The 24,197-nt window shown below is 56.4% G+C and overlaps 10 protein-coding genes across 10 annotated transcripts; 5 read left to right on the plus strand and 5 right to left on the minus strand.

Annotated features, from left to right (window-relative positions):
- Positions 1–10: 10 nt before the first annotated feature.
- On the plus strand, positions 11–1,471 carry BAUCODRAFT_127023 (uncharacterized protein; the record flags this gene model as incomplete). The annotated part of the gene is made up of 1 exon (XM_007683389.1): positions 11–1,471. The coding sequence occupies one exon, from the start codon at positions 11–13 to the stop codon at positions 1,469–1,471; it is 1,461 nt and encodes a 486-aa protein (XP_007681579.1).
- Positions 1,472–3,561: 2,090 nt separating this feature from the next.
- Positions 3,562–4,038, minus strand: BAUCODRAFT_45712 (uncharacterized protein; the record flags this gene model as incomplete). The annotated part of the gene is made up of 1 exon (XM_007683257.1): positions 3,562–4,038. A coding segment is annotated over one exon (477 nt), but the record flags the coding sequence as incomplete, so codon positions are not given.
- A 937-nt stretch (positions 4,039–4,975) lies between these two features.
- On the minus strand, positions 4,976–7,520 carry BAUCODRAFT_39235 (uncharacterized protein). Its single transcript, XM_007683173.1, has one exon. It carries the CDS (start codon positions 7,409–7,411, stop codon positions 5,225–5,227), a length of 2,187 nt encoding a protein of 728 aa, XP_007681363.1. The 5' UTR covers positions 7,412–7,520; the 3' UTR covers positions 4,976–5,224.
- A 131-nt stretch (positions 7,521–7,651) lies between these two features.
- Positions 7,652–9,163, minus strand: BAUCODRAFT_39236 (uncharacterized protein). Its single transcript, XM_007683174.1, has one exon. The coding sequence runs from the start codon at positions 9,063–9,065 to the stop codon at positions 7,755–7,757; it is 1,311 nt and encodes a 436-aa protein (XP_007681364.1). The 5' UTR covers positions 9,066–9,163; the 3' UTR covers positions 7,652–7,754.
- Positions 9,164–9,188: 25 nt separating this feature from the next.
- BAUCODRAFT_315193 (uncharacterized protein) lies at positions 9,189–11,867 on the plus strand. Its single transcript, XM_007683390.1, has one exon. The coding sequence runs from the start codon at positions 9,489–9,491 to the stop codon at positions 11,763–11,765; it is 2,277 nt and encodes a 758-aa protein (XP_007681580.1). The 5' UTR covers positions 9,189–9,488; the 3' UTR covers positions 11,766–11,867.
- A 102-nt stretch (positions 11,868–11,969) lies between these two features.
- BAUCODRAFT_127028 (uncharacterized protein) lies at positions 11,970–12,864 on the minus strand (the record flags this gene model as incomplete). The annotated part of the gene is made up of 2 exons (XM_007683391.1): positions 11,970–12,712; positions 12,861–12,864. 2 exons carry the CDS (start codon positions 12,862–12,864, stop codon positions 11,970–11,972), a joined length of 747 nt encoding a protein of 248 aa, XP_007681581.1.
- Positions 12,865–13,007: 143 nt separating this feature from the next.
- On the plus strand, positions 13,008–13,946 carry BAUCODRAFT_315191 (uncharacterized protein). The gene has a single exon (XM_007683392.1). It carries the CDS (start codon positions 13,396–13,398, stop codon positions 13,891–13,893), a length of 498 nt encoding a protein of 165 aa, XP_007681582.1. The 5' UTR covers positions 13,008–13,395; the 3' UTR covers positions 13,894–13,946.
- A 1,016-nt stretch (positions 13,947–14,962) lies between these two features.
- On the minus strand, positions 14,963–15,280 carry BAUCODRAFT_48693 (uncharacterized protein; the record flags this gene model as incomplete). The annotated part of the gene is made up of 1 exon (XM_007683262.1): positions 14,963–15,280. A coding segment is annotated over one exon (318 nt), but the record flags the coding sequence as incomplete, so codon positions are not given.
- A 327-nt stretch (positions 15,281–15,607) lies between these two features.
- Positions 15,608–17,282, plus strand: BAUCODRAFT_80469 (uncharacterized protein; the record flags this gene model as incomplete). Its single annotated transcript, XM_007683338.1, has 3 exons — positions 15,608–15,674; positions 15,728–15,789; positions 15,864–17,282. 3 exons carry the CDS (start codon positions 15,608–15,610, stop codon positions 17,280–17,282), a joined length of 1,548 nt encoding a protein of 515 aa, XP_007681528.1.
- Positions 17,283–18,768: 1,486 nt separating this feature from the next.
- On the plus strand, positions 18,769–23,847 carry BAUCODRAFT_152408 (uncharacterized protein; the record flags this gene model as incomplete). The annotated part of the gene is made up of 1 exon (XM_007683393.1): positions 18,769–23,847. One exon carries the CDS (start codon positions 18,769–18,771, stop codon positions 23,845–23,847), a length of 5,079 nt encoding a protein of 1,692 aa, XP_007681583.1.
- Positions 23,848–24,197: the final 350 nt, after the last annotated feature.

A 24,197-nucleotide genomic window follows, 5' to 3' on the forward strand; every position in this document is an offset into this window, starting at 1 on the left:
CTGAATGGTTATGGCACCTAGCGCCGTCCATGCCATCACTGAGGAATATGCGAACTTGACCATCCACCCGACGTACCATGTCAAACCCGTCTCCGAAGAGTATATTCAGGATGGCGTCGACAAAGCGAAGGAAGTGGTGGCAGCGGCACTGCACAAGCACATCCGCGCCGTCGATCCCCACGCCTGCGAAGCCGGCGAGGAAGACGCCTTCTTCGTGGCAGACATGGGCGACGTCTACCGCCAGCACATGCGCTGGAAGAAGAACCTCACGCGCGTCACGCCCCACTACGCCATCAAATGCAACCCGGATCCCATGGTCCTCCGCCTCCTCACCAAGCTAGGCGCGGGCTTCGATTGCGCCAGCAAAGCCGAGATCGAACAAGTGCTCAAGCTCGGCGTCGACCCTTCCCGCATCATCTACGCCCAGCCGTGCAAAACGAAGAGCTACCTCCGCTACACCGCCAAGCAGAATGTCAAACAGATGACGTTTGACAATACGGACGAGTTGTATAAAGTCAAGGAGATCTGTCCGGAGGCGGAACTCTACCTCCGCATCCTCACCGACGACTCCGCCAGTTTGTGCAGACTGAGCCAGAAATTCGGCGCCAGCATGGAAAACACCCACGACCTTCTCTCCCTCGCCAAGAAACTGGAGCTCAACATAGCAGGGGTAGCCTTCCACGTCGGCTCTGGCGCCACGGACCCCTCCGCCTTCGTCACGGCCGTCCGCGACGCCCGGACCGTCTTCGACACCGCCTTCGCGCTCGGTCACGCCCCGCATACGCTCGACGTGGGCGGTGGGTTCGTGTCCGACACTTTCGAACAGACAGCCGCCGTGCTGTCCGCGGCGTTGGACGAGTACATCCCCGCTCATGTGAGGGTGATTGCGGAGCCGGGGCGGTATTACACTAGTTCGGCGTTCACGTTGGCTTGTAACGTCATTGCGCGGCGGACCGTGGAGGAGAAGGACCCAGAAGACGGTGGGAAGGGGGAGAAGAGTTACATGCTCTACCTCAACGACGGCGTCTACGGCAACTTCTCGAGCATCATGTTCGATCATCAACACCCCATCCCGCGGATCCTGTCCTCCCAGCGGCAGGAGCGGAGGGAGAAAGAGCAGAACCATTTCCGCTACACCACCACCACCTCCACCTCCTCCACCGAGTCTCTGACATCGGACTCGGGCTACGACTCTGCAACTACCGACTCCTCCTCCTCCTCCTCCTCCCCCCTCTCTACCACCGACCGTCAGATCGAATACTCCATCTGGGGCCCCACCTGCGACGGCATCGACCTCATCGCCCCCCACTGGACGTGCGCGGCAACGGTCGAAGTGGGCGATTGGTTGTACTTTGAGGACATGGGCGCGTACACCAAGTGTTCCGCCACCCGGTTCAATGGGTTCACGGATCGGCACGAGACGGTTTATGTGTGCAGTGAGAGGGGTGCGGGGCCGGTGCTTGGGTTGTAGCTGTGATGATGAAAGTGGGAGGGAGGGGAGGTGTAGTTTTCCTAGCGCGTACTTGTGGTTGGGATACGATGGTATCGAGATGGAAAAGTTCGTTTTCTCAGGTACTGTTCGTTTCGTATTGAGTGATGGGTAATGGTAATGAATATGCTCATTACGGCCACCTAGACTCAGCCAGTCATATAGTGCCATGTCTCGCTCTGCCTGCTGGTCTCAGTCCGCCGACTCGAACGACTTCCTAACAGAGTTTCTTACACTCTTGCAACAATGTACCCTCGTCGGATATTGCACGCTTACGCTCCCTAAACGACAAATATCTTTCACCACCCCTCAAACACACCCCCCGCATAAGGCTCAGGCAAAGGGGATCCCCACCCCCGTCTCCTCAAGCGTCGGGTTCGCTGCCCACCACTCGGTACAAGGGTACGACTGCTACTGCCACTGCCACTACCACTTAACCTCCCACCCGCACCCGCACCCCTACCTTCACGACCAGCAACATCACCAGTACTACCGCCCCTCGCCCTCTCGTCAGCGGGCTGACGCACAGCGACTCCGCCAGCCGGACTGCTGTAGCTACTCGCCGTCCCCGTGCCTCTTCCCGTCTCTGCCGCTGTCGCTCTTGCTGTTCCTGCTCCTGTTCCTGTCCCTGTTCCTGCTGCCGGTGGGGCGCGTCGCCCATATACCTCATTCGCCGCCCGCGCGGCGCGCTGGAGGTTCGTGTGACGCCTCGCGGCGTCGTTGATGTGGGCTAGGGTGTTGGAGAGTTGGAAGGGATGTTGTTGCGGTTGTGGTTGCGGTTGTGATTGCGGTTGCAGGTGGTTAGGGCGTGGGCGTGGGCGTGCGGGAGGTTGTTGGCGTGGTGCTTGAGTGGTTGGACCGCGTGGCGCTTGGAGAAGCTGCGGTGTCAGACTTCGACGGCGTAGCTGGGTTGTTGCAAGGGGAGTGCCGCGTGGCCGGTGAGTTGCTTCATGTGAAGGATGGTGAAGGCGGCGTGATACCGGCACGGCGGCATTACCGTCTCGATCTCTCAGTGTGGGTTGGGGTTGTAGGCGTGCGCCCTGCCGCTGAGCAGGAACAGCCGTGCTATATCTCATACCTGCCTCATTCGTCAGCCGGAACGCATCATTCGAGCGCGTGAAAGAGCTACCCAACTCGTTCTCAGAGCTTGCGTGGCTGTCGTCCTCCGAAGCAGCGTCAACGCCGTAGTGGTTCTCGTAGTAGGTGCTGGCTCGACTGGACTGGCTTTCGCCATCGGACTCTATGTCGTGCGTGCTGATAGTTGCGGGTAGTTCGCTTCCGTAGTGTGAATGGTCCTCGTCAATCGGCGAGAAGCCGCCTACCGAGGAATGATATGATGGTGGTCGAGAGTACTCGCGGTCAGACTCATCAGCAGATTCCTCCTCGTCAGAGAGGGCGATCGGACGTTGTCGTGGTACAGGCCGGTTACGCTTGGTACGACGATTGCTACCCAGCACTGGTGCTTCATCATCATCACTATCCTCTACGGAAACAGCACCAGTCTGCGTCGAGGCGTCCTCAGCTTCGTCCTCGTCGTCTGAAATAATAAGGTGGGCATGTCCTCGCCGACGTGGCCGGTGCGTGACCTCCTGTACTGTGGTGTCGTCGTCGGATGAATTCTCTTCGCGCGTCTCACTCGGCACGTCGAACTCGATGAAGCCGTCCATGGTCGGGTCGTGCTCGTCTTCATCTCCTTCCTCTGACTCCTCATCTGAGTCGTCGGTGCCGAGAGAGACATGATCCGTGACTCTCCATACCCGTCTAGGCGCAGCTCCGCCAGTTCGTGGTCTCATCGGAGCAACCCCGAAAGCTCGCTCCATGACGTCGGAGTCGATGCTTCTCGCGTCGTAGTCGTCATCATCAACACCTTCGCCGAATGTATGTATTGGTGTGCGGGCGCGGGCGCGGTTGTGAATGCCCGGGCGGACACGATCGCCGAGATCATTCAAACCGAGCTCGGCATCACCGTCGTAGTCGTCTAGCTCATGGTCCAACTCCTCTTCAGTCCCCATGCTCTCGTCCGAAAAGTCGCCGTCTCCCACAACCTCGCCGCACTGCTCGCAGAAGCCGTCCTCAACCTCCCAATGACAGTTCGGACACCTGTCAACGCCATCTTCGGAATCGTGGATGGGTGGTAATGGTATTCGCCCGCTGCGGTGGAGGAAGCAGCCTTTGAACAACCCGCCCGTCTTGTCGTCTGTGTTCGCCTTATCTTTCGCCACGATCTCCGCCTCCTCTTTGGCCAGCTTCGTATGCTCTTCCGCAGTCTCGCCGTCCGGTAGCAGCTGATTGCGGCTGGCGAAAATCAGCACCATCTCGCGGATCACATATGATGGCGTCGGCTGCTGCGTGATGACGGCGCGACAGTCCGGACATGTCTTCTTGCGGTTGCTGCCGAACCACTGGCTAGAGCAGCTGTAGCAGTAGGTGTGGCCGCACGAAAGAGCGTACGGCTCGTAGAGTAGGCGATGGCAGATTTGGCACGTGACAAGGTGCCGCATGGCATCGATGTCGATCTGGAGGGTGTTGAGGGATGCTTCGTGCTCGCATGGTGTCTTTGCGTCTTTCGCCACATCCTCCAATCCTTTCTCGCCGTTTGTGAAGGAGGTGGATGCCATGCTGGGCTTGGCAGAGGAGGAGGATGCTGCAGGTCTGGCAGTGCCGCGGGATATCTTAAGTCGCTTGCGAGTGCTGCCTTCGGGATGCACGAAGCCACGGTCCATACTGTCCATGTTGGCGAAGTGTCTGCCGGGGCGCGCAGTGAAGGGAGGCGATGAGCTGGCAGTGAGTGCTTCTTCGTTTCAGTCGACGTGGCACGGCAGTAGCCTTGCGCCCACTCGCTGCTTTCTATGGGCCAGTCAAAGTTGATTGATCGCCATCGTTAATGAGACTCGGCTGCGAGCAATGGTAGGCTGATCGACGGCGGTGATATGTGTGGCGAGATGTTCGTGCCAGCAAAACGAGCCTGACACGCCGAATGGAAACAGCTTCACACTTCACATAAACCAAAGGCCCACAACGCGTGCCCGCGCTAGCCGTAGGGCTGCCGCTAGGGCCACCTCAAGGGACTTCACTGCAAAGCATTTCCTTTCCACTTCTTCCTCCACAAAGATAACTCACGAGACCATCCCTATAAGCATCTAACCATCCGGGTCACCTCCCTTGCACGCTCCATATTACGAAGGACAAGTACATCTCCACGCTCCTTTCTTCTCATTTCTTCCCTTACACACTTGGTTCACAATCCATACCACGATTTGCCTGCTCGCTGGCTCCATCACCATAGCCTCCAAGCCTACTTCATCAATCAGTGGAAGAGCGATCCCGTATCCAACGGGCGGTGTAAGCAGCACCGCGTCTTCTCCACCCTTCTGCTTCCGTCAACCTACGTCGCAGGAGGACTATTTAACAGACGAACACCCATTTATCCCCTCGCATCCCACGTGGTCGTACTTGCGACGATACCAGGTACAACTTGGTGAGACATTGCATCGTACGTGCTTCGCTATGGCCCATGAGATAAAATCGAGCTTGTAACCACCGTATGCAGTTCGCCACGCGCTACGCCACGCACTGCTATGCAAATATCTCAAATGTACACAACACCAAACCAAATAACTTTCATCTCAAAGTCACTCTCCATCACGCGCGTCGCTATGCCATTCCAGAAAAAGCGCCACCGTGCCCATGCCCATCGTACATGAACCCTCCCAACCCACCTCCCTTCCCACCCAATCATCGCGCATACCGCGCACTCAACCCGGCAAACGCGTCAGGACTGTGCCTTCCCTCCCCCGCAAACCCCACAAACGCCGCGCTCTCATTACTGACATGTCGCGAACCCTGCGCCATTGCCGCTGCACCTTGCATGCCGAACGGGTTAGTGCTATTGATTACGGGCTGCTGCATCGATATTGATACGGGCATCGTCACACTTCTCTGCTGCTGCTGCTGTTGCGCGGTCCCGTCTTCCATTACGGGCTGAAGCCCTCGCTGCTGCGGTTGCGGTTGTGAGTGGCCGTAGAGCGCGAGGATGGAAGATTTGTCGTAGCGGATCGGCTGGGAGTGTGAGGATTGCGGGTTGACTTCGTGGTAGGTCCAGGGTTGTTCGTGGATAGGCGGTTGTTGTTGTTGGTGGTACATCTGCTGCTGTTGGGGTTGAGGTTGAGGCATGCCGGTCATCTGAGGCATCATCTGGGCCTGCTGCTGGTGTGCGAAGGGGAGTGCAAAGTTCGGTGGCACTTGGCCCTGCGCTTGCGCTTGCCATGGATTGTGCTGAGCTGGTTGAGACTGCGGCTGTTGCTGCTGCTGCTGTTGTTGCTGCTGTTGTTGCGCTTGCTGGGCAAAGTACTCGCCCTGTTGTTGACCGTACAACTGTGCCGGAGATTGCGTGGTCGGCGGCTGGAAGACGCTACTCTGCTGGGTTTGGTCGAAGACGCTGCCCTGCTGCGGCTGCTGGTATGTCTGCCACGGTCCACCAGACGCATCGTACGCCTGCTGCACAGGCGCAGGCTGTTGCTGCTGATGAACAGATTGCGGAGCCCAAGGGTTGCTTGCCGCGAACTGCTGCATCGGCGCTTGTTGCTGCAGAAACGGATTTACTGAGCTGTTCATCTGCGGCGCTTGAGCCTGCTGCGGGTACGCGACGCCGTATGTAGGATCGCTCGCTGCCTGCTGTGGCATCAATGACATGCCTGCCGTACCCCACGGGTTCGTGCTCGCTTGTTGCTGCATCTGAGCGCCAAACGGCTGAGGCTGACTATACTGTTGGGTTGGGGGTCCAGTCTGCGAGACCTGGAGGTTCTGAAAGCTGTTCGCCAGCGCCTGCTGGGGTTGAGCCTGTTCCAGCTGGCTTAGGAACGGATTCCACGAGCTCGTAGCAGGCTGCGCTGACTGCGACCGGGGCGGTGCTTCTGGTAAAGGCTGAGTCGTTGCTCGTGTCTGCGAAGGCGTCTCCTCCCTGATCTCCCACGGATCCACCCCTTTCTTCGCCTCCGCGTGCCGCGTTTTCTCCACAGTAATCCCATTCACACCTTGACTGCCCATACTGACCGGCGTTAGCACCCTCGGCCCGGGCGTCTGCGTCCGCGAAGCCGTATTGCTCCCCTCACCCAACCGCACCAACGCTTCAACCGCTCTATCAACGTTGCCATTCACATGTTTCAGCACATCCGAGTTCCGTCTCGAGTCGCTGAACCCCATATCCCTCAACTGCGCGAGTTTCGCATCGAAATTGTTGCTGACGCTGGTGATCTTCATACCAAACATCTGACTCGGTTTATTGGGTTTCGCGTCGCGCGGGCTCGGCACATCATCCTGCGCGTCTCGGTCGTCGCCGCTGAAGGTAGGCGAAAGGGGAGGAGTATAGTTGCGGTCGTGCTTCCCTCGTGATGGGAAAGTAGAGCTGGCGGATCGCAGACTGAAGCCGAATCGCTTACCCGGCTTAGGCGGTAAGGGAGGTGGCTCCTCGTTCCATGAACCCGTACCTGTCGAGCCCGTGTGCTGTCTCACGGCTGACGGAGCGGCGCCAGCGGTTGTGAATGCTCTTTGCTCGTATTTCTGCCGTATGAACTTCTCAATCGCCGTATCCACTTCGTCTGCATCAATCGGTATGTCTGGCCTCACTCCTCGTGGATTATACTTCTTGTTGCTCTCCAAATTCCCAACGGCCTTCATGTTGTCCACTTGCTCCGTGCTCCAGCTATCCATGCTCAGGCTCTTGACTTTCGATATATGCGTCCCTAGTTTGCGATGGAGCGCACCACAGCGCATGCACAAGAAGATGCCTAGGTTCCATGACGCCCAGCCCGGATTCTTCGCGGCGCAGTCGGCGCACTTGTCGTTGCCGGGTACGGTTCGAATGAGATCTTGTAGCGCGCGCTCGTTGCGGGCTTGTTGTCGTTTCGACATTGCCGACGCCATGATTGCAACGGTAAAGATGTAAGACTATGAAATTTTCATTGATCAACACCAGAGAATGCTCGAAACGGGACGACAGTTGGGAAACGGTGCGACGTTACCGACGTTGCGGCGACGGTTGTGAGGGAGACAGCATCATCCCGGCCTCCTGCGCCAAAGGTGTGGAGCTTGCGGCGCGCACGAGCCAAGAGGTGTAAATATATATTGGGAATCGTGAACTCGACCTCGTCAAGTGAGAGCATGTCGGAAGGACGTTATTGGTACACATTACTACACATCTCATACTACTTCGTACAAGCGTTTCATCGTGTCAGCGATTCCAACAGAGTTGCAACCTGTTTAACGGTTAATCCTGCGACGGCGTCTCGGCGCTATTCCCATTTGATTGGGATGATGGAAGCTGGTGGGCAGAATCTTCCTCATCGTCGGTCGGCAGCGGTGTGGGTAGTTGGCTGGGCTCATCGGCAGAGGCTGTCGTGGTGGCAGCCGACGCGGAAGCTTCAGTCGTGCCTTCCTTGCTGGGAAGCTGCTCGTCAGCATCGTGTTTTAGCCCACGCTCCTCGGCCAGCCTTTGCGCTTCTTCGCGTCTTCGCGTGATCTCCGCCTCTTCTTCGCGCTCAGCTTGGCGTTCCTCCTGCTTCAGCTCGCTAAGCGCAGGTGGCTCGGTCAATTCCTCCGTCTCTGGCTGACGTTCTTCAATGGGCGTGGTTACTGCCCCACTACCACTTCGACTCCGGTTGGCTTTCTGTACGCTGCTCCGCGTACTCCTAGACGACACAGTCCGACGCGTGGAAGTTCTACTACCAGCCGACGGCCGCTTACCACGGTCGCTCCGTGTTCGAGCAGAGCTGCTCTCTGTCTCCGGTCCTGACTGCGTATTCCTCCGCTCGAGCACCATAGCGAACTCGTCATCGAGCGGTATCGCATCTTCCTCATCTGAAGGAAAGATGTCGCCTCGACTGCTGTAACTGCCTGTCGACTCTGCAGAACCCGCCGTCCCGCTCCGGGCCCGCCTATGGGTCTTCCTCAACCCTTCAGCATCACTAACCTCACTCTCTTCCAGTAGAGCCTCGCCCTCTGTCATATCTTTGCGCAATCTCCGTGTGCCTGGGTGTTCCTGCAGATCAGCCGCACTCGGCCTGTATTTGATCGCCTTCCCTCCAAACAACTTTCCAAACAAGCCCGGGCCGGTGATGACAGCTCCGTCGCCTTCAGCTGGCGCAGCGCTCTTCCGCCGCGTCTTTGAATAGCTCATCCCTCTCTGCCTTCCAGGCTGTTGTGAGATAGACCCATACCCTGCACCACTGCCCGCCAATAACCGGTCGAAGTCGTCATTACCGCCCCAACCCAATAACCCATCATTTTCATCAAAGTCGTCCCAGTCGTCATAGAAATCAAAGCTCAATTCCGCGCGCCCTCTACTCCGTGCATGACCGCGCTGTCTCCGCAATCGGTCGCGCTGGCTCAAGTTGAGCGAGGGACAGCTGGCGTCGACGCACGTCGTCAGACAAGATGTCACCGAGTCAAAGCAGGGCTTAATGTAGTTCTGGCCGAAGATGTAGATGCTGCTCTGCGCCTGCTCGGTGGCATTCTCGACGCTCTGACCAAGCTCATTCAAGCGGCGGCGGAAGCGAGGGTCGGAGGTGCTGAAGGCCATACCCAATGCTCATGAGGCGCGAGCGGCGATGTCTTTGCGCTCGCGATGCGCACCATTTGCGACGGATGTAGGCTTCGCAAGTCGTCAATGTTTGCTTACAGGGAGAGCAGCACAACCTCGAAAGGGTAATTGCGGCTATGGCACCATGGTAGGCGCGAGCGTCATTCCGCCTGAGGCAAGAACGTCGATATGTGGCTGAAGCAGCGCCACACTCCGACAACCAACATGAAATGACTGGACTGCATTGGACTGGACTGGACCTCAGAAGATCGAACGAGCTTTCTCACCGGACCGATCTGCCGACTCACCATCAGTCCTCTGAGGGCTTCCTGCCAAGCATTCTGCACCGCATCGATGGCTTCCCGTGGACAATGCTCGATCCGGTAGTACGTGTAACAGACTACTACAGCATAGCTTCGAGAGATGGCTCGATATCCGGCTTTCGATGACTACAAGCAAAGCGGAAACTATCAAGCTGGCATTCAACGTTGCGATGCTCTTCTCCAAAGGAAGCCCAAGGACGTCCAACTTCTAACGACCAAGCTATCCTTGCTCTACGCCATCCGGAGTCATGAGGCGCAACGAGTGCTCGAACAGCTGCTCGCAATACAGCCACCTATCCAGGGTCAGCAGGAGCTGATTGCGATCGAGGATGCCGTTACGGATTCACAGCGTCATGTGTTTCCGCAGCCATGGACCGCAGGTCCTTCTGTAGCGAAGTTGTGGGAGAACGCGGTCAAGGCCACGCCTTCTGCCACCCAGAGATTCGACACCGGATCTCTACGTTTCGAACGAGCGGTTATGGACAACCGTATACAGGACGCTCAACAAGCGCTCATTCAGCTCAAGGTCATCCAGCCTAAGAACCGAGTGGTCTACATGGCTCATGCAGCGTTCACGCAGTTGCTGTCCACCTCCAACGAAGACTTACAAGCTCGACTAGCGATTGGTCTAGCGCGTAAAGCGGTAACCGAAAAGCTCGACAACGATCAATCTCTGGATTGTCGAGTGCCGGGTCAGGTGTTTGCCCTGCAACGGTCGGAAAAGGATCTTGAGAGCATCAGTGGGCGACGTTTTCGAGACAGCAAGCAAGTGTTTGATGCTCATCGGAGCAGGCCACAGAATTCCACACACGGAATCGAGAAGCCGGTTGCCGTCATCGATCCGTCTGTCGTACCAGCCAAGGAGTGGCTAGCAGCTGAGGTCAGTATGCTGAAACAGAACTTTACTTCTATCATTCAATCGCATTGCTCAACGGACGTCCTTCGGTCTTTCGCCACCAACGCTATGAGCCTCTTCCGCTGTTCGATTGGACCTCTTTCGCAAGGTGCACGCCGACTGCCCGCAGATGCCTGCTTTCTAGGTGTCTCCGCTCTGGTGCGTCTATGGGAGCAGACAGACCTTACCGAACACCTACTCCGAGCATCTTTCCTACTTGAGCGACTACTTGTTTATGACGAGCACATCCACGAAGCAAGGCTCGTATTGACGTACCTCTACATGCGTCTCGGGCTCGGGAGCTTGGCAATGAAGTACTTCACGTCCTTGAGGGTGAAGGGGATCCAGCAGGAAACTGTTGGCCACGTCATCTATACACGCCTGTCACTTGTACATCCCCACGACTCGAGATGGAATTCTGAGGGCGCCGAGGCTGAGAGAGCTCACATGGATCCTGTCGCACAGCTGCTCCGCGCTCAAGCCGATTATGTTGACGAGGAAGAGAGTATCGCAGGTATTGAGGCGAATATTCTAAGTCATGGCCAGACTGGCATGATCTTCGATCTGCAGGAGCTACGGGATCACTTGCGGAGCAGCATGACGCGTCGTATAATGACGCTAGAAAGACGGCGATGTTGTCGGATGCAGCAAGTGAAGATCACAGACGTGGATACAATACAGCAGATGGGTCCGAGGACTTGCCAGAACTGGATCAAAACGGTAGATATGCGCGACTTCGCCGCGGCGTTCGATTATGGCTACAATGTTGAACGAGCGTTACATGCCCGAGGCGGCACTCTGCCGGGCACGGCTTGGCTGCTCTACGGCCTCGCTGCTGATGCTGCGTGGTGCCTCGGTGTGGACGCGCCACCGCTCGTGCAGGATGCTGAGCAGCTGTTATCAGTGATCGAAGCGCTTAAGAAGAGTATCAGTGTGGAGGACGTCCCATCGACGGAGAGCGCAGCGTCCAGATTTGGCCTCACTTCAGCGGAGTTCCTCGCAGGCGAAGCAGCATGCAGAGCATTAACGGTCGCTCTCATGCTGCACTCTATGAACATGACCGAGTTTGACGGCGATCATCTCGCAAACGCCGTTGAGTCAGTACGTGCCGCAGTAGAAGCGATCAACGTCGAAATGATGCTCTCGACGCCCGATCAAGTGACCGACAGACTGTTCGACTGCTACACGGCAGCCGACGCATGCTATGCTGTGTTTTCCGCCTGCGACGTTCGGAACAATGACCGCATTTCAGGACCGGTCATGACATCTTTACGCTCGCTGCGAGACCACGTCAAGCAGCTCTTGGCGTCTCTACATGGCCACGCGAAGCAGCAACAGACTCTCATCTTCCCGGATGTGGTGGTCGACCGGTTCCAAGGTGATGCTCAGATGTCCCTGGCACTGCAAGGCTTTGGTGGCATCGGCGAGTTCTGCAAAGGTGTAGCAGCATCTGCCCGAGAGGGTTGGGAAGGCATATGCTAGAGCAACACCGACGTTGCCACCGGAACATGACCTGCCCCGCGCCCTGTCGTCAGCATGTCGGAGGAGAGGGCTCGCTTATAATAATTACAAAGTCGCAGGCCAATACGCTTTACCGTAACATTCATCTGAGATGCTCGGCCGTGATGCAATCTTGGTATTGTACAGCTCCAAGACGTTAACTTCGATACGCTGGTTACCGCCCTTTCAGCGAGACTTCGGCCTTCTTGTAACCTGCGCCTTTGGCACGTCTTCTTCGCTCCGCTCTCTGGGACTCAAGCTCAATCGATGTTCTCGTCCGTGGAACACGTGCAACCCTACATCAGTGGCCCAGTCTGCGTAGCCATTTCCGGGCAAGCCAGGCAGCGATAATCGTGTACTACCATCTTCGACCAACCCTGCATTCCGCATCAGGTCGAAGAAGGCTGCTTCGCTCTCATGCCTAGTCTTCGTCGAGACCACAATGACAGCCTTCGGTGAACGCACAGTTAGAGCTTGCAGCGTGCTGACCAATGGTTGCAAGGTGTCACTGTTGTATGTGCATTCCGAAACGATGACTAGGTCGTTCTTGCGGTCTTGTATCGTCTCCGGGAGGGGACGCTCCCAATCCAGTGGCTGAAAGCGAACTCGAGACGACATTGCAGGCTTCATGCGCTGGATATTAGCCTGGACAAGCTCGGTGACTTCAGGCAGGTCGGTAAGGATGACATTGCAACCCGGTATGCTCTGGGCGAGACTGATGCCCACCGATCCACACCCGCACCCCAGCTCAATGGCATTGAGTTTCCTATACGTTGCAGAAACAAGGACGTACTCCAGCAGCGGTAACGGACTCGCCGAAGTCTGCACCGAGATCATCTGGTCGATGTGTTGCGATAGCGCTTGGCTGCCATCCCAGAGATGCCTTGCAATGCTGTCGCCGGCGTCCTCGAGTAGGCTCACGGTCCGTTCTGACGAGCTGGTAAACCGTCTTTCCACTCGTCGACCACTATCGAAACGACCCTTGACTGCATTCAACGGCCCGCTCCAGATGTCCACAATGGCCGGTAGGAAACCATGAGGCCTGACGGCACAAGCGTTCCTAGCTGCGACATGCACGCATGCTGGCCACTCCACATCCTGTCGACTTAGATCGAATACGACTGGTAGGCTTCGGGCTCCGGCAGGGTACTGTAGCTTCCGACGCAAGAAGATGTCGCCATCCTCGTCGCTGGATCGGAGCGTAGCCACCAGATCAAGATCCTCCGGGTAGAAAGTCTCGCCCAGGTCTGTGGTCACGGTAATGACGGCTTTTAGAAGGACGGTGCTTTTCTCCACATGCACCTTGGGCGTCCTGAGGAAGCGGACTAGCCCGCCATGTTAGCTGAATCCTGTTGGCAGGCCCATGACTACGAATAGCCTCTAGCACTCACTGTAATGCATAACGCGCCGTCAAGCCACAATATCACCAGAATGGCTAGAAGGTTGCTCACTCGTGGGTACGGAGCTGCAAGGAACTGAAGGGACGAACGCTTACCTTTGTGGAGGCATTGAAAGGTTGCTGATCATCTATTCGAGCTTGCTTCCAAATCTTCTAGCCGAGCAAGCATAGCTCTCCAAATGTAGGACGTTGATCGTGCACTACGCGCGATTCATGTGCTATGGGTCACACCGATCTCGTGTTAGGACGGAGATGTGGAGTGCAGAAACTTTGGCTCGCAGAGTCTGGACTAGCCTAGATCGTCACGCCGATCGCCATCGCGCCGCTGAGCGGAAGCTAGTGGTTAGAGACTTTGCCGGCATTAAACTTCGCACCATGGGGCCGCGCAACTCGGTCTTCTCTGCGGTGAACCTGGTGACATTATCATGGGAATGTTATAGACAGACCTCATGGATGTCATCCAGGGCAGTAGGAGGCTTCGTACGCTTACTCCGGCACTGCCTCTGCCGCTGGGTACCCTTTCATACCTGTGAATGTGAAACGTACTCGAGCTATCTACCTCAAGGCTGGGCATGTCTTGTCGCTCGCCATCTCCCCGATCGTATGGCTGCGTCAAGCGTTTCCCGATCTTGGTGTTGCAGCCTCTTCTCGCATTTTCGCGACTCGCGATCATGTCCCGCCTTCGAAAATCATGTTCCTGGCGATAACTAACCTGGTATACGGCTCATTGTCTGACACTACGTGGTCATCTTGAAATGCCTTTTAGCCCAAGCCGTCCATTCGTCACTACACTTCCATGTCTCTGAGGCAACATTGATTCACCAGCGAGCTTCAATTTCGGCTCGCTTAGATCCGAGCAGTTCTATGGGGGGTTTTCGAAAGCAACGCTGATGAACCTTCGCCGCTGTCGCACAGCCTCTACACCACCTCATAGCGGGGAGCTGAAGCTTGGTCTCACCGAATCCCACATGGCTTCCTATTTCCTTCAAATCTGATCCCCGCTCCTTCTCCCTGTTCGCGTTCAACTCGCAAGATTGCACAGTGCCTCTGATCGCACAGCAACAGAAGTTTACCATATTTAAGTACCGCAGAAATGTACACCTGGCTTCGGCGTCAGCGATTGAGTAGCCCACCGAGTCCTCCAGCTCCTCATCTGGTCCGTTATCTGGCTCTCCCGGTAAAACATCGGGCAGCGGTGGCTACAGCCACGCGTTCAAAGGTACAAACTGGCTGGCAAGCGGCGCATGATATGCTTTTCGTGTACAGCCCTAACTGGCCTCCTCGGTAAGAAGTACTGCGTCCCTGCCTACGGCTCCTCGGCGAGCAACCAGAACATTTACCACTACTCGAACACCAACGGCAATTACTACTACAACAATCCCAACGGTAGCTCTGAGTGCGAGCGGTGTTCCACAATGGATCTGGCCGGAAGCACTGCGCGCACGGCCCTGGTACTATGAGTCCGCGACAGCTGTAGCAAATATACCGTCCGAGCAGTAAGTAGGCAGCAATGCTGGAGCGGCGCGTCCGAAGGTGCTTTGCCGTGAGTCTCTGCGGAGGAGATTGGCGGGTTCGCAGCTGGGTGTGGCGGGCATCAAATGGCTGTCAATAGCAGAGCCGCGCAAAGTCATATGTAGGTAAGAGCATTGCGAATCCGAGATTTGGCATGCCCTCACCGCTTCGCTTGTTGTCTCTCCGCATCAGGCGTAGGTGTGGATCGGTCCTGAGCCTTTCTACGATGGCTGGCTTCGTTCTCAAGCAGGAGCATTGTTCCGGCGAACGCTATGCCAATGCTCACGCTCGCCAAGCCCACGATGCCGATCCTGTTCGGTCTATAAAAGCCTCCCTGTAAATCTCTGAGCACGGCAAAGTACCTGCTCGTACCATGTGCTACTATCAGACTGCCGGTGCCAACCAACACGCCCGCGGCGAGTTTCGTCCGTGAGTTTTCCAAGTGAAGGAGCGTTGGCGCAATGGCTGCAAAGGCCTCAACCTTTTCTAAGGCGACACCGAGCGCAATGAATCCTAGCCCCGTTCGAGTCCATGCTAGGAACGTTCGTTCGGAAGCCAAAAGATCGCGGGCGAGCGAGCCAGAGTTCTTCAATCTCTCACCACGGAAGAATAAGAAGAGACGGGACATCGCTGGCTCCCGGAAGTTGATGATGGTTGTGATGCTGATCATGATGCCTTTCGAGATTGCCTCTATAACGAAGCTTAGGCCCCGTCCTAATACGGCAGGTGTGGGGTTTGTAGCACGAGAGCAAGGTCCAAACTCCAGATCACAATTGACCGGACCATCTTCTACATGCACACCCAAGATTGTTTGCGAACCGCATTGAGCTTCACGTCGAGCATCAGGAATATCTGTACCCAGCCGGCGTCACGTATCGCGTCCTGTTTGAGTCAACGCCGAAGCAACAGCGCAATGGCGAGCAAAGCTTCCCTCAGGCGGGCTGAGGACTTTGTCGACTTCTTGAACGCTTCTCCAACCCGTATGTTCTTGACAAAGACCCAACACATTTGAAGCTGGCTAAGCAAACCGTAGCATTCCACGCCGTCCGATCAGCCAAGCTTCGTTTAGAGAAGGCCGGATTTCAAGCCATCAAGGTGAGGCTGTGTCTTTCAGGTCGTCATTGGACATGCTTCCTTACCACTTACGGGTCTGATGCATGAGCACGCAGGAGCGAGACAACTGGACACCACATCTACAGCCCGGCGGCAAATACTACCTCACCCGTAATGCCAGTACCATTATCGCCTTTGCTCTCGGCTCGAAATGGAAGCCCGGCAACCCGGTCGCTATGGTTGGCGCTCACACAGACTCACCATGCCTGCGAATCAAGCCTGTCTCGAAGCGAACAGCGGACGGCTTCTTGCAGGTCGGCGTGGAGACATATGGAGGTGGAATGTGGCATACTTGGTTCGATCGCGACCTTGGAGTGGCGGGCCGGCTGATGGTTAAGGCCCAGGATGGTGGGATCGAGCAGAAGCTGGTACGGATCAACAGGCCAATCTGCAGGATACCCAACCTGGCTGTGCATTTCGGTGGCAGCGTGCCGTTTGAGTTCAACAAGGAGACCAATCTGTACCCGATTACTGGACTGGTGTCTGCGGAGCTGAACAGGACCGGGACTTCACCCGAGGACGTAAAGAAGGAAGACAAAGATGAGAAGGACGAGCAGGCAACTCCGCTGAAGACCGTTACCCAGAGACACCACCCATACCTCGTAGAGCTTCTTGCGGGAGAAGCAGGCTGTAACCCGCAGCAAATCCTCGACTTCGAGCTCGTACTTTACGATACACAAGCTTCCTGCATTGGTGGCCTGAACAACGAGTTCGTCTACTCTGCACGACTGGACAACCTAGGCATGACTTACTGCGCCGTGGAAGGCTTGATCCAATCCGTGTCCTCACCTTCAGCTCTGCGTGAAGACTCCACCATCCGCCTCATAGCCTGCTTTGACCACGAAGAGATCGGCTCCACCTCTGCCCAAGGCGCCGACAGCAACATGCTGCCTGCTGTACTCCGGAGGCTGTCGTGCCTGCCTTCTACGCCCTCTTCGGCCGACAGCGACAAATCATACGACAAAATCACAAACGGTACATCCGAAGAGAGCAGCACAGCCTACGAGCAGACATTAGCCACATCTTTCCTTGTCAGCGCCGACATGGCTCACAGCGTCAATCCGAACTACGCCGCCAAGTACGAATCCGAGCACAAGCCGCACATGAACGCTGGCACCGTCCTCAAAATCAACGCCAACGTGCGCTACGCCACAAATTCGCCCGGCATTGTTCTGCTCGAGGAATGTGCACGCCGAGCCAAACCGGCGTCATTCCGACTGCCTGGCAGTACGGCTGGCAAGGGCGTGCCGCTTCAGCAGTTCGTGGTCAGGAATGACAGTCCGTGTGGCAGTACGATCGGTCCAATGCTGAGCGCAAGCTTGGGTGTGCGCACCATTGACGTTGGTAATCCGCAGCTGGCCATGCACTCGATTCGGGAGACTAGCGGCTGCTATGATGTCGAGCACGGTGTCAACTTGTTCGACAGCTTCTTTGAGCACTACGGCGAGCTCGAAAGTAAGATTGTGGTTGATTGACTGCCTCATGACCCCGTGCTTGGGGGAAGGATGTCGAGGCTGTAGGACCTTCACAGTGATTGTTGAGTAATGAGTCTGCAAGCCAACGATACCGTGGATTTTCCCATCGGCATGCTACCGTGCTCCATGCTTCACTGACAGTCCGTTGCGATGCTCGGGCTGGACAGTCAACGTCATTGCCATTACACCTACGCTATCCGCAACCAGCAGTGATCAAGGCGCATTTCCTCATGTAGTACAAACAGCCTCCGCCGCGGTGAGTGCTCGCAACGAGAACCGTAGCAAACACGAATCATTTCGAATTCTCAGCGATCACAGTACACAATTGACATCAAACCGTTTGCAGCATTGCCACCACAATCGACCGTTGATACCAGTGCACTGAACACCACCACCTTCCACCGGAGCCCAGGGCCTCGTTGATATATCAAGCACATTCAACCATCCGCCATCCACGACAACGGTTACGCTATCACAACCAGAGTGATCTCAGCAATTAGTCTCAGGACGATGTGCACTGGCACCTGGCATCAGTACAGTTGCAACTGCGCGCTTAGTCAAAGGCGATTCCCCGAGCTCCAGTTTCTCTGTGAGCAAGGCCAGCGAATGGGTCGATGCTGCGGCAGGATGGAGGGTCCTATATTCTACCATGCGAAATGCAGCTACTGCTTGGCCGCTGAGGCAGCCATGAGAGCTGCACAACAGAATGAGAGAGATGGTCGCTACGCTCCACGACCGACACGGCAGCAGTATAGGTGACGGCATGAGCTCGTCTGCTAAGATAGATTGGATCGGATGGAAACGGATCGGTTGTCTGACCGCCAGCTTTGAGAATGAGAACCCGACAAGCGACACAGTGGGCATGTCAAGCGTAATCGACAGGCTTGCAGCATTTACGCGATAAATGGGTGTTTAGATAACAGCGTATGCAAGCTCGGGAAGCTAACTAACTTGCAACACCGCGTGCAGATGTACTCCGTGCATGGGCGTACCTTTAGTCGTCTTCAATTAGCCAGACGGCCTCGGTGTGGACTATTGGCATGCTTGAGCAAGCCTCCATTGGGTTGTACATGACACATTGAGCAGCATTCTTGCCATCCTTATCCTACCCAGGTGCCGCTCATCGCGTCTCCGGTGCAACTCCTTATTATATCCGCCCGTGCTCGCGCTGCGTAGGAGTCACGGCTGGTACCCGCCAAATGTCGTTCGTCGTTCTTTAGCTTGGACGGATTTTGCCGAGCTATGATAGGCTAAGCGTTGCAACGCTGCGGGCAGTGCCGCTTTCGTGTGTAGCTCTGGAGCTTCACACAAGCTCCCATTCAGTTCACCTCACACTCATTTACATATCCATTTACTAGACCTTCACCTGTCCTTACTCTTCGCGCATTGTGACCACTCCAGCCAGCATGGCAAGTATACCCCGTTAGTCAACACGAAATTGGCACAAAGTACTGGGCGTCAAACCACGCGTTGGCGGCCAACCGCCATGGCGTTGGTGAAGGTGATCATACAGGTTGGCAAGATACAAAAGCCTCACGTGCCGTCCGCATACGGCCAGGGACAAGAGCTCAAGCGTGACGATATCCAGTTGGAATTCGATTGGCTCGCTAACCCGGACGATACTGTGAAGGACATTGTCGAGGAGGCCTGGACGACGCTGGCGTCCGACTACGGCTTCCCAACGCAATTCGCCTACATAAGCGCCATTACCCAGTCCGGACGTTACCTCGCTGCTTCGAAGTTTAAAATTGGCGATTACATCAAGGCGAGCTTGGAGGGCAGAGAAGGCGTCAGGTTAACCGCGGCTGAAGAGGACAAGCGACGCACAATCACCATCCATACGAGCCGCGCTGATAGAGATGCGACGCTGCCACCGACCTCAACATGGCGTGGACCGAAACGAACCCTGGACCAGATCTCGCTGGCCGAGGAGCGCGAGTGGAAGCGCTTTAAAGAGTCCAATTCCTTTTCCGTGGACAGGCAAGTCGCCCCTGCCGACTCTGACCGACCACTCGAGTCGCGCGACCAGCGGCCTGAAAGTCATGGCAGCGGCCGCATACACACTGGCCGGCTTGATGCGGATGGCTTCCGCGTTCCAGCACTACCGGCGGCGAATGGTGCTCGTGCACGCACGGAGCTTCTGGCTCGCAGTCCTCGCCCCTCTGAAAACTCGCAGTCTCGACGTGGCAATACGCTGATTCCAACACCTGTGTCGCCCGACGACGAGGTGCCAACTTCCGCACAGCGACCGCGTCAGAAGTCTCTGACCTTGTTCGCTGAAGATGCCGCGCATAGCCGGCGACACTCGTCAACAACACAGCAAAGTCACACATCAGCACAGCGTCCACGCCCTTCTCTGCAAGCCCAGAATCAACGTGAAAGGACTGCGGACTTGCAACATCTTGTGGACGAGCAGCTACTCACTGAGAGCGGGTTTGACGAGATTGAGGAGTGTGAGAAGGAATTCGATGACCCTGTTGAGCTGGACGACGACGCCATGAACGTCAACGGCCGTCCACATAGTGGACTGCGGGGATACGACGACCACGACGATGATGAGCCTCCACGACGGCCAATATCATGCCGCTCCAACGCATTTGAACTGATGCGCAGCTCACAGTCTGGCCCAACGCAGCGGAGTTCTCCGCTCAACCGCGTGCCACCCAAGCAGCAGCCAGCAAAGCAGCAGCAAGCAAAGCGCGCGAAGAGCAGGTCATCTCAGCCGTCAGATCGTGCAACTTCATCCGGCGTTAGAAGTGTCAAGTCTACCGTGGGTTATGACAAGCGTGCGCTCAACGGAGATTGGACTATGAATGATATCAAAAAGCTAGCGAAAGGTATACGGGAAAGCTTAAAAACGAAGGAAATTCTGAGCAAGTACAGCATCCCGCGTACCGAGAGTGGCGCCCGTAACAAGAAGGACTGGATTAAGACGAACCGCCCAGAATGGCTTAGACCGGACTTCGTTGAGCCGCCAGACTTTTACGCCAACGTCATTACTCTGCCGCTCAGCAGTGGGACGTCAACCGCGTCTCAAAAGCCCAATAAATCGCACCCGCGAGAGGGTGCCACGGACGCAGCAACTGCAGCTACCAATACGGTTGTCGAGAATGCGGTGGTCACAGCTGGGGAGCTCACACAGCGTGTCCATGCCACGGCCCAGTCGGCGCCTAGTGAAAATGAGCCCGCAATCACCGCAGAAGAGCCGCTGATGGAGCAACCCGCGCACCAGGCAGGAGCGTCCGTGAGCAACGCCATCCCACTCATGGCGAAAATGCAGCAGCCCAGCCAGCAAGCTGAGCCAAATCAACCGAGGCAGACGCCGAAAAGCCAACACAAGCGCGTCCGTAGTGCAGCTTCGCTTACTGTCTCACGCACTAATCAAGCTGCAGTACTTGCGTCACTGCAAGACCCTCAGAGGATGTCAAACACAACTGGCAGGCAGTCTTCCATTACCGACCACATCGGACGTGACCAGGGTGCAAGGCCAAGATCGAGCCAGGGCGCTCGCAGCGCGCAAGGTACTGACCAAGCTGCACGGCCAAGCTCAAGCCGCAGCGTTCGTGACCAGCAAGTCACGGCTGGTGGGCGTACACGCACTTTGCGCAGCGAGTCTGACGGTCGCCGGGGTGCCCGCCGTAGCGAAGCTTCGCTCGAAATCCTTAGCCTTTCTACGCCGGGCACGAAGAGCGATGGTACCCGCAACAAACGCGAGCTCGCGCAAACCAAGGAAGTAATTCCAGATGCAGAGCGCAATGCCACTGAGAGCGCATCGGAGCAGGTCAAGGCAGGCGCGCAGCCGGGAAGAGCCATGGCCTATGGTGATGCGAAGGTCATTCCGGAAACGCAGGAGGATGCTGTCCTGAACGCCGATACATATCCGTGTGACGATAAGATCGCATACGAACATGCAACGGACTCTGAAGCAGCGGTTCAATACCGGCAAGACACCACTTTACCCGCGCCACATGTGCCAATCTTGGTCAGTGACGTGGACTTTGACGACTATCCAACCGTTGCCAACGGACACCGCATGAACGACGAAGACCGCGAATATTTTGCCACACACGATATGCCCGAGCTTGAGCGCCAGCTCGCCATGCAGCTGCAGGATAGCACTCCGCATCAGCGCCCAGCAAGACCCGTGCCCGGCGCTATTCGGCGAGCCGACTGGGTCCACGCTGGTATGACCAACGATGAGATTCGTAAGAGGGTCCATGAGGAGTCGCGCGATATCGTGAGTGAAGAACTTCGTTACGAGTTCAACAGGACGAAGCGAGACTATCTCAACGTACAGCAGAGAGATCCGCCTGATGCCACGAAGCGACTGGCGCGCCTTGGTAAGGAGATCGAGGGCTTGCGAGAGGTGCTGCTTCAGATGGGCGCCGTACCAGCTCCGCGACCATTCACCATCACCGCTATCACCCGAAACAGCCAGACCAAGCTCCCCTCATCTCCGAGGACCTTCGAAAGCGCGGTTGAACGGCAGGACGAATCTGCGTCGGGAACTACGGAGGAGCTGCTTGCCACTCATCTTGATACGGTGGACATGACACACCGTCGTCCTCTTATGACTGATGCGGACTACGCCATGGAGATGATAGACGACCCGGTCGTTGCAAATTCTAAAGTTCACATTGCTGGCGAGAAATCAGAAGATGATGAACCGGATGCGCCAACTCACGTATCTCTTCTGAAGGACACAAACATTCCGGTGGTCGCCGAAATTGACGAAGATGGCGATGACCTCGAGGCAGAGTCAAAGCTGGATATCCCATCATCGGATGTGCGGCGCAGGCTGCTAGCTTTGGCAAATTCTTCACCGCATGTAATCCCACATTCGGATGACGATGACGAGTCGATTCCGGATGAAATACCTTGTCGAATGAAGGAGCGACGAAAGCCGGAAGAGACCGCCAGATGTACCGCAGATCAACAAGCCCAACCACGGCCGCAGCCTTTCTTGACCACTGAAGTCCACGCAAACCGGACACAGCATGCTGTCACAGAGCCGCAAGCTATCGCCAGTCAGCAAGCTCATCCCAGCCAGCCGGGGTTCCTTAACCAGCATGCTCAGCGTGGACATCAAACGAACAGTCGGCCCGCCCGAACCCGCCGCCCGTCACTATACGACATACCTAATGCAATCCCTGCTCGCACTCAGCGGCGGGAAAGAGAGCAGGCCGAGATCCGGCGACAAAGCGGGTTACGGCCGCAAGACGAGCAAGGTACTCACGCGGCACTCCCTACTGCTGCTCAACCTGCCAACGTAGTAGCAGTGCCTCAAGATCATGTTCCACGTGCAGCGCAGCGCCAGCTGACACGCCAGCCTCAACGTTTACACAATGATCCTCACACGCGGCATCCGAAAGACGACACAGGAATTCTGAGAGCTCATGACGTTGATTATCCACCCGCCTTGCACAGCAGACAGCCCAGATCAAAGGTCGTTTCACAAGCGCGGCGCCTTCAGCAGGCCGCTCGATCGTCATCAAGCTCAGTTGAGCCGATGCCACCACCAAACCTTGATGCAGACGCCCCAACTGAACGCGATGTCACTCATGCGTTCAATCGCCGGTTGGTCGTTGGCAACGCCAACGGAACCGCGCCGACCGAGCCTTCGGAGACGGGAACGTCACAGGCAGCGCCAATTTCGAACCCGCAACCGGCAACATCAGCAACCGAAGCGTTGCAGGCACGCCGCGCAGCACGGTTGCAAAATGCGTCAAAGCTCCCGCACAAAACAGTCCCTCAACGTACGCGTCCGGCAACTTCACATGGTCAGTCACCTCACATTCCAGCCCTATTAGAGAACAACTCTGACGATACTGCTCACCCGCAGTTTGAGCAACAAAAGGCGCAATCCGAGCCACCTGTATGTTCGAGCGAGCTGATACCCGCTGTGATGAACACGCAAACGAAGGCGTTCGAATTGGATGGTGCGGATGAAGTTGAGCTTGAGCAATCCGGGCCATCGGCCCCGCAGACATTCGCTATGATCAATACCGGAACGAAGACGGTCAGCCTTGCCGTCGCCAACGCCGACGCGGATGCCGACATTATTGACAATGCGATGGACTTCGAGCTCGACTTCACGGAAACTGGCGCACCAGTTATTGTGGCGAAGCAGGACGATAAAGCGACAATGGCAGATACGGCCATGCACGACATAAACGGCACCGCTGCCTTGCAGCCTCAATGTCAGCGTGCTGCAACTGGCGAGCCCACACCTGTTGACAACCACAAATTGGTCGAGACTCGGAAGAGGATCAAGCGGAAGCACAAGCCGGAAGTCAAGAACCGCGAATCCGTCCGGAAATCGTTGCTGTTAAGGGCTGAGTGCCTGGCGGCGCCATTCGCACAGTCTGCATGCGTTGTTAATCTGGATGGCAACGCTAATGTTAAAGCAGCCACTCTAAGACAAAGACCGGAGAAGTCGAAAAAGACGGAGGAAATTGGGGCCAAGCGTGAAGACGTTGTTTTGTCCAAGAAGCTGAGCAAGAAGTCGAGGCGCAAGGCCAATGCGCTGGCTAGGCGACAGAGCCAAGCGACTTCGAGTGTTTGAATTATGTCGTGCGGCATTCGGCAAAAGCTTTAGACGCACCACGCAATTGCTCATCAAGATCATGATGTTGGCTGAATGGTTGGAGAGCGGTGTGGAGAATTACTGAGAACTGCAACTTCCTTGACAGTGGCACTACCGCGGCGCTTCGCACACCGATAGATCATGAAATTGCGGGACGAGTGGTAGGGACGCTGTTGGGAAGGCCCTGGCCTGTGACATGGCAGTAAAGTTGGCGATACCAACGGGCATGAAGTCGTTCAATCCGACGAACTCCGACAGAAATTGCTTGTCGTCTACTGGTTTATTGCTCTTCGGCGCGCCAAAGAAGCGCTCGCGTATCGTCAAACCCA

The sequence above is a fragment of the Baudoinia panamericana genome (assembly GCF_000338955.1).
Source record: "Baudoinia panamericana UAMH 10762 unplaced genomic scaffold BAUCOscaffold_15, whole genome shotgun sequence".
Taxonomy (NCBI): domain Eukaryota; kingdom Fungi; phylum Ascomycota; class Dothideomycetes; order Mycosphaerellales; family Teratosphaeriaceae; genus Baudoinia; species Baudoinia panamericana.

Excerpts from the sequence above, each read along its gene's own strand:
- BAUCODRAFT_39235 (XM_007683173.1), bottom strand. The coding sequence starts at position 7,411 with ATGGCGTCGGCAATGTCGAAACGACAACAAGCCCGCAACGAGCGCGCG.
- BAUCODRAFT_315193 (XM_007683390.1), top strand. The coding sequence starts at position 9,489 with ATGGCTCGATATCCGGCTTTCGATGACTACAAGCAAAGCGGAAACTAT.
- BAUCODRAFT_315191 (XM_007683392.1), top strand. The coding sequence starts at position 13,396 with ATGTGCTATGGGTCACACCGATCTCGTGTTAGGACGGAGATGTGGAGT.
- BAUCODRAFT_39236 (XM_007683174.1), bottom strand. The coding sequence starts at position 9,065 with ATGGCCTTCAGCACCTCCGACCCTCGCTTCCGCCGCCGCTTGAATGAG.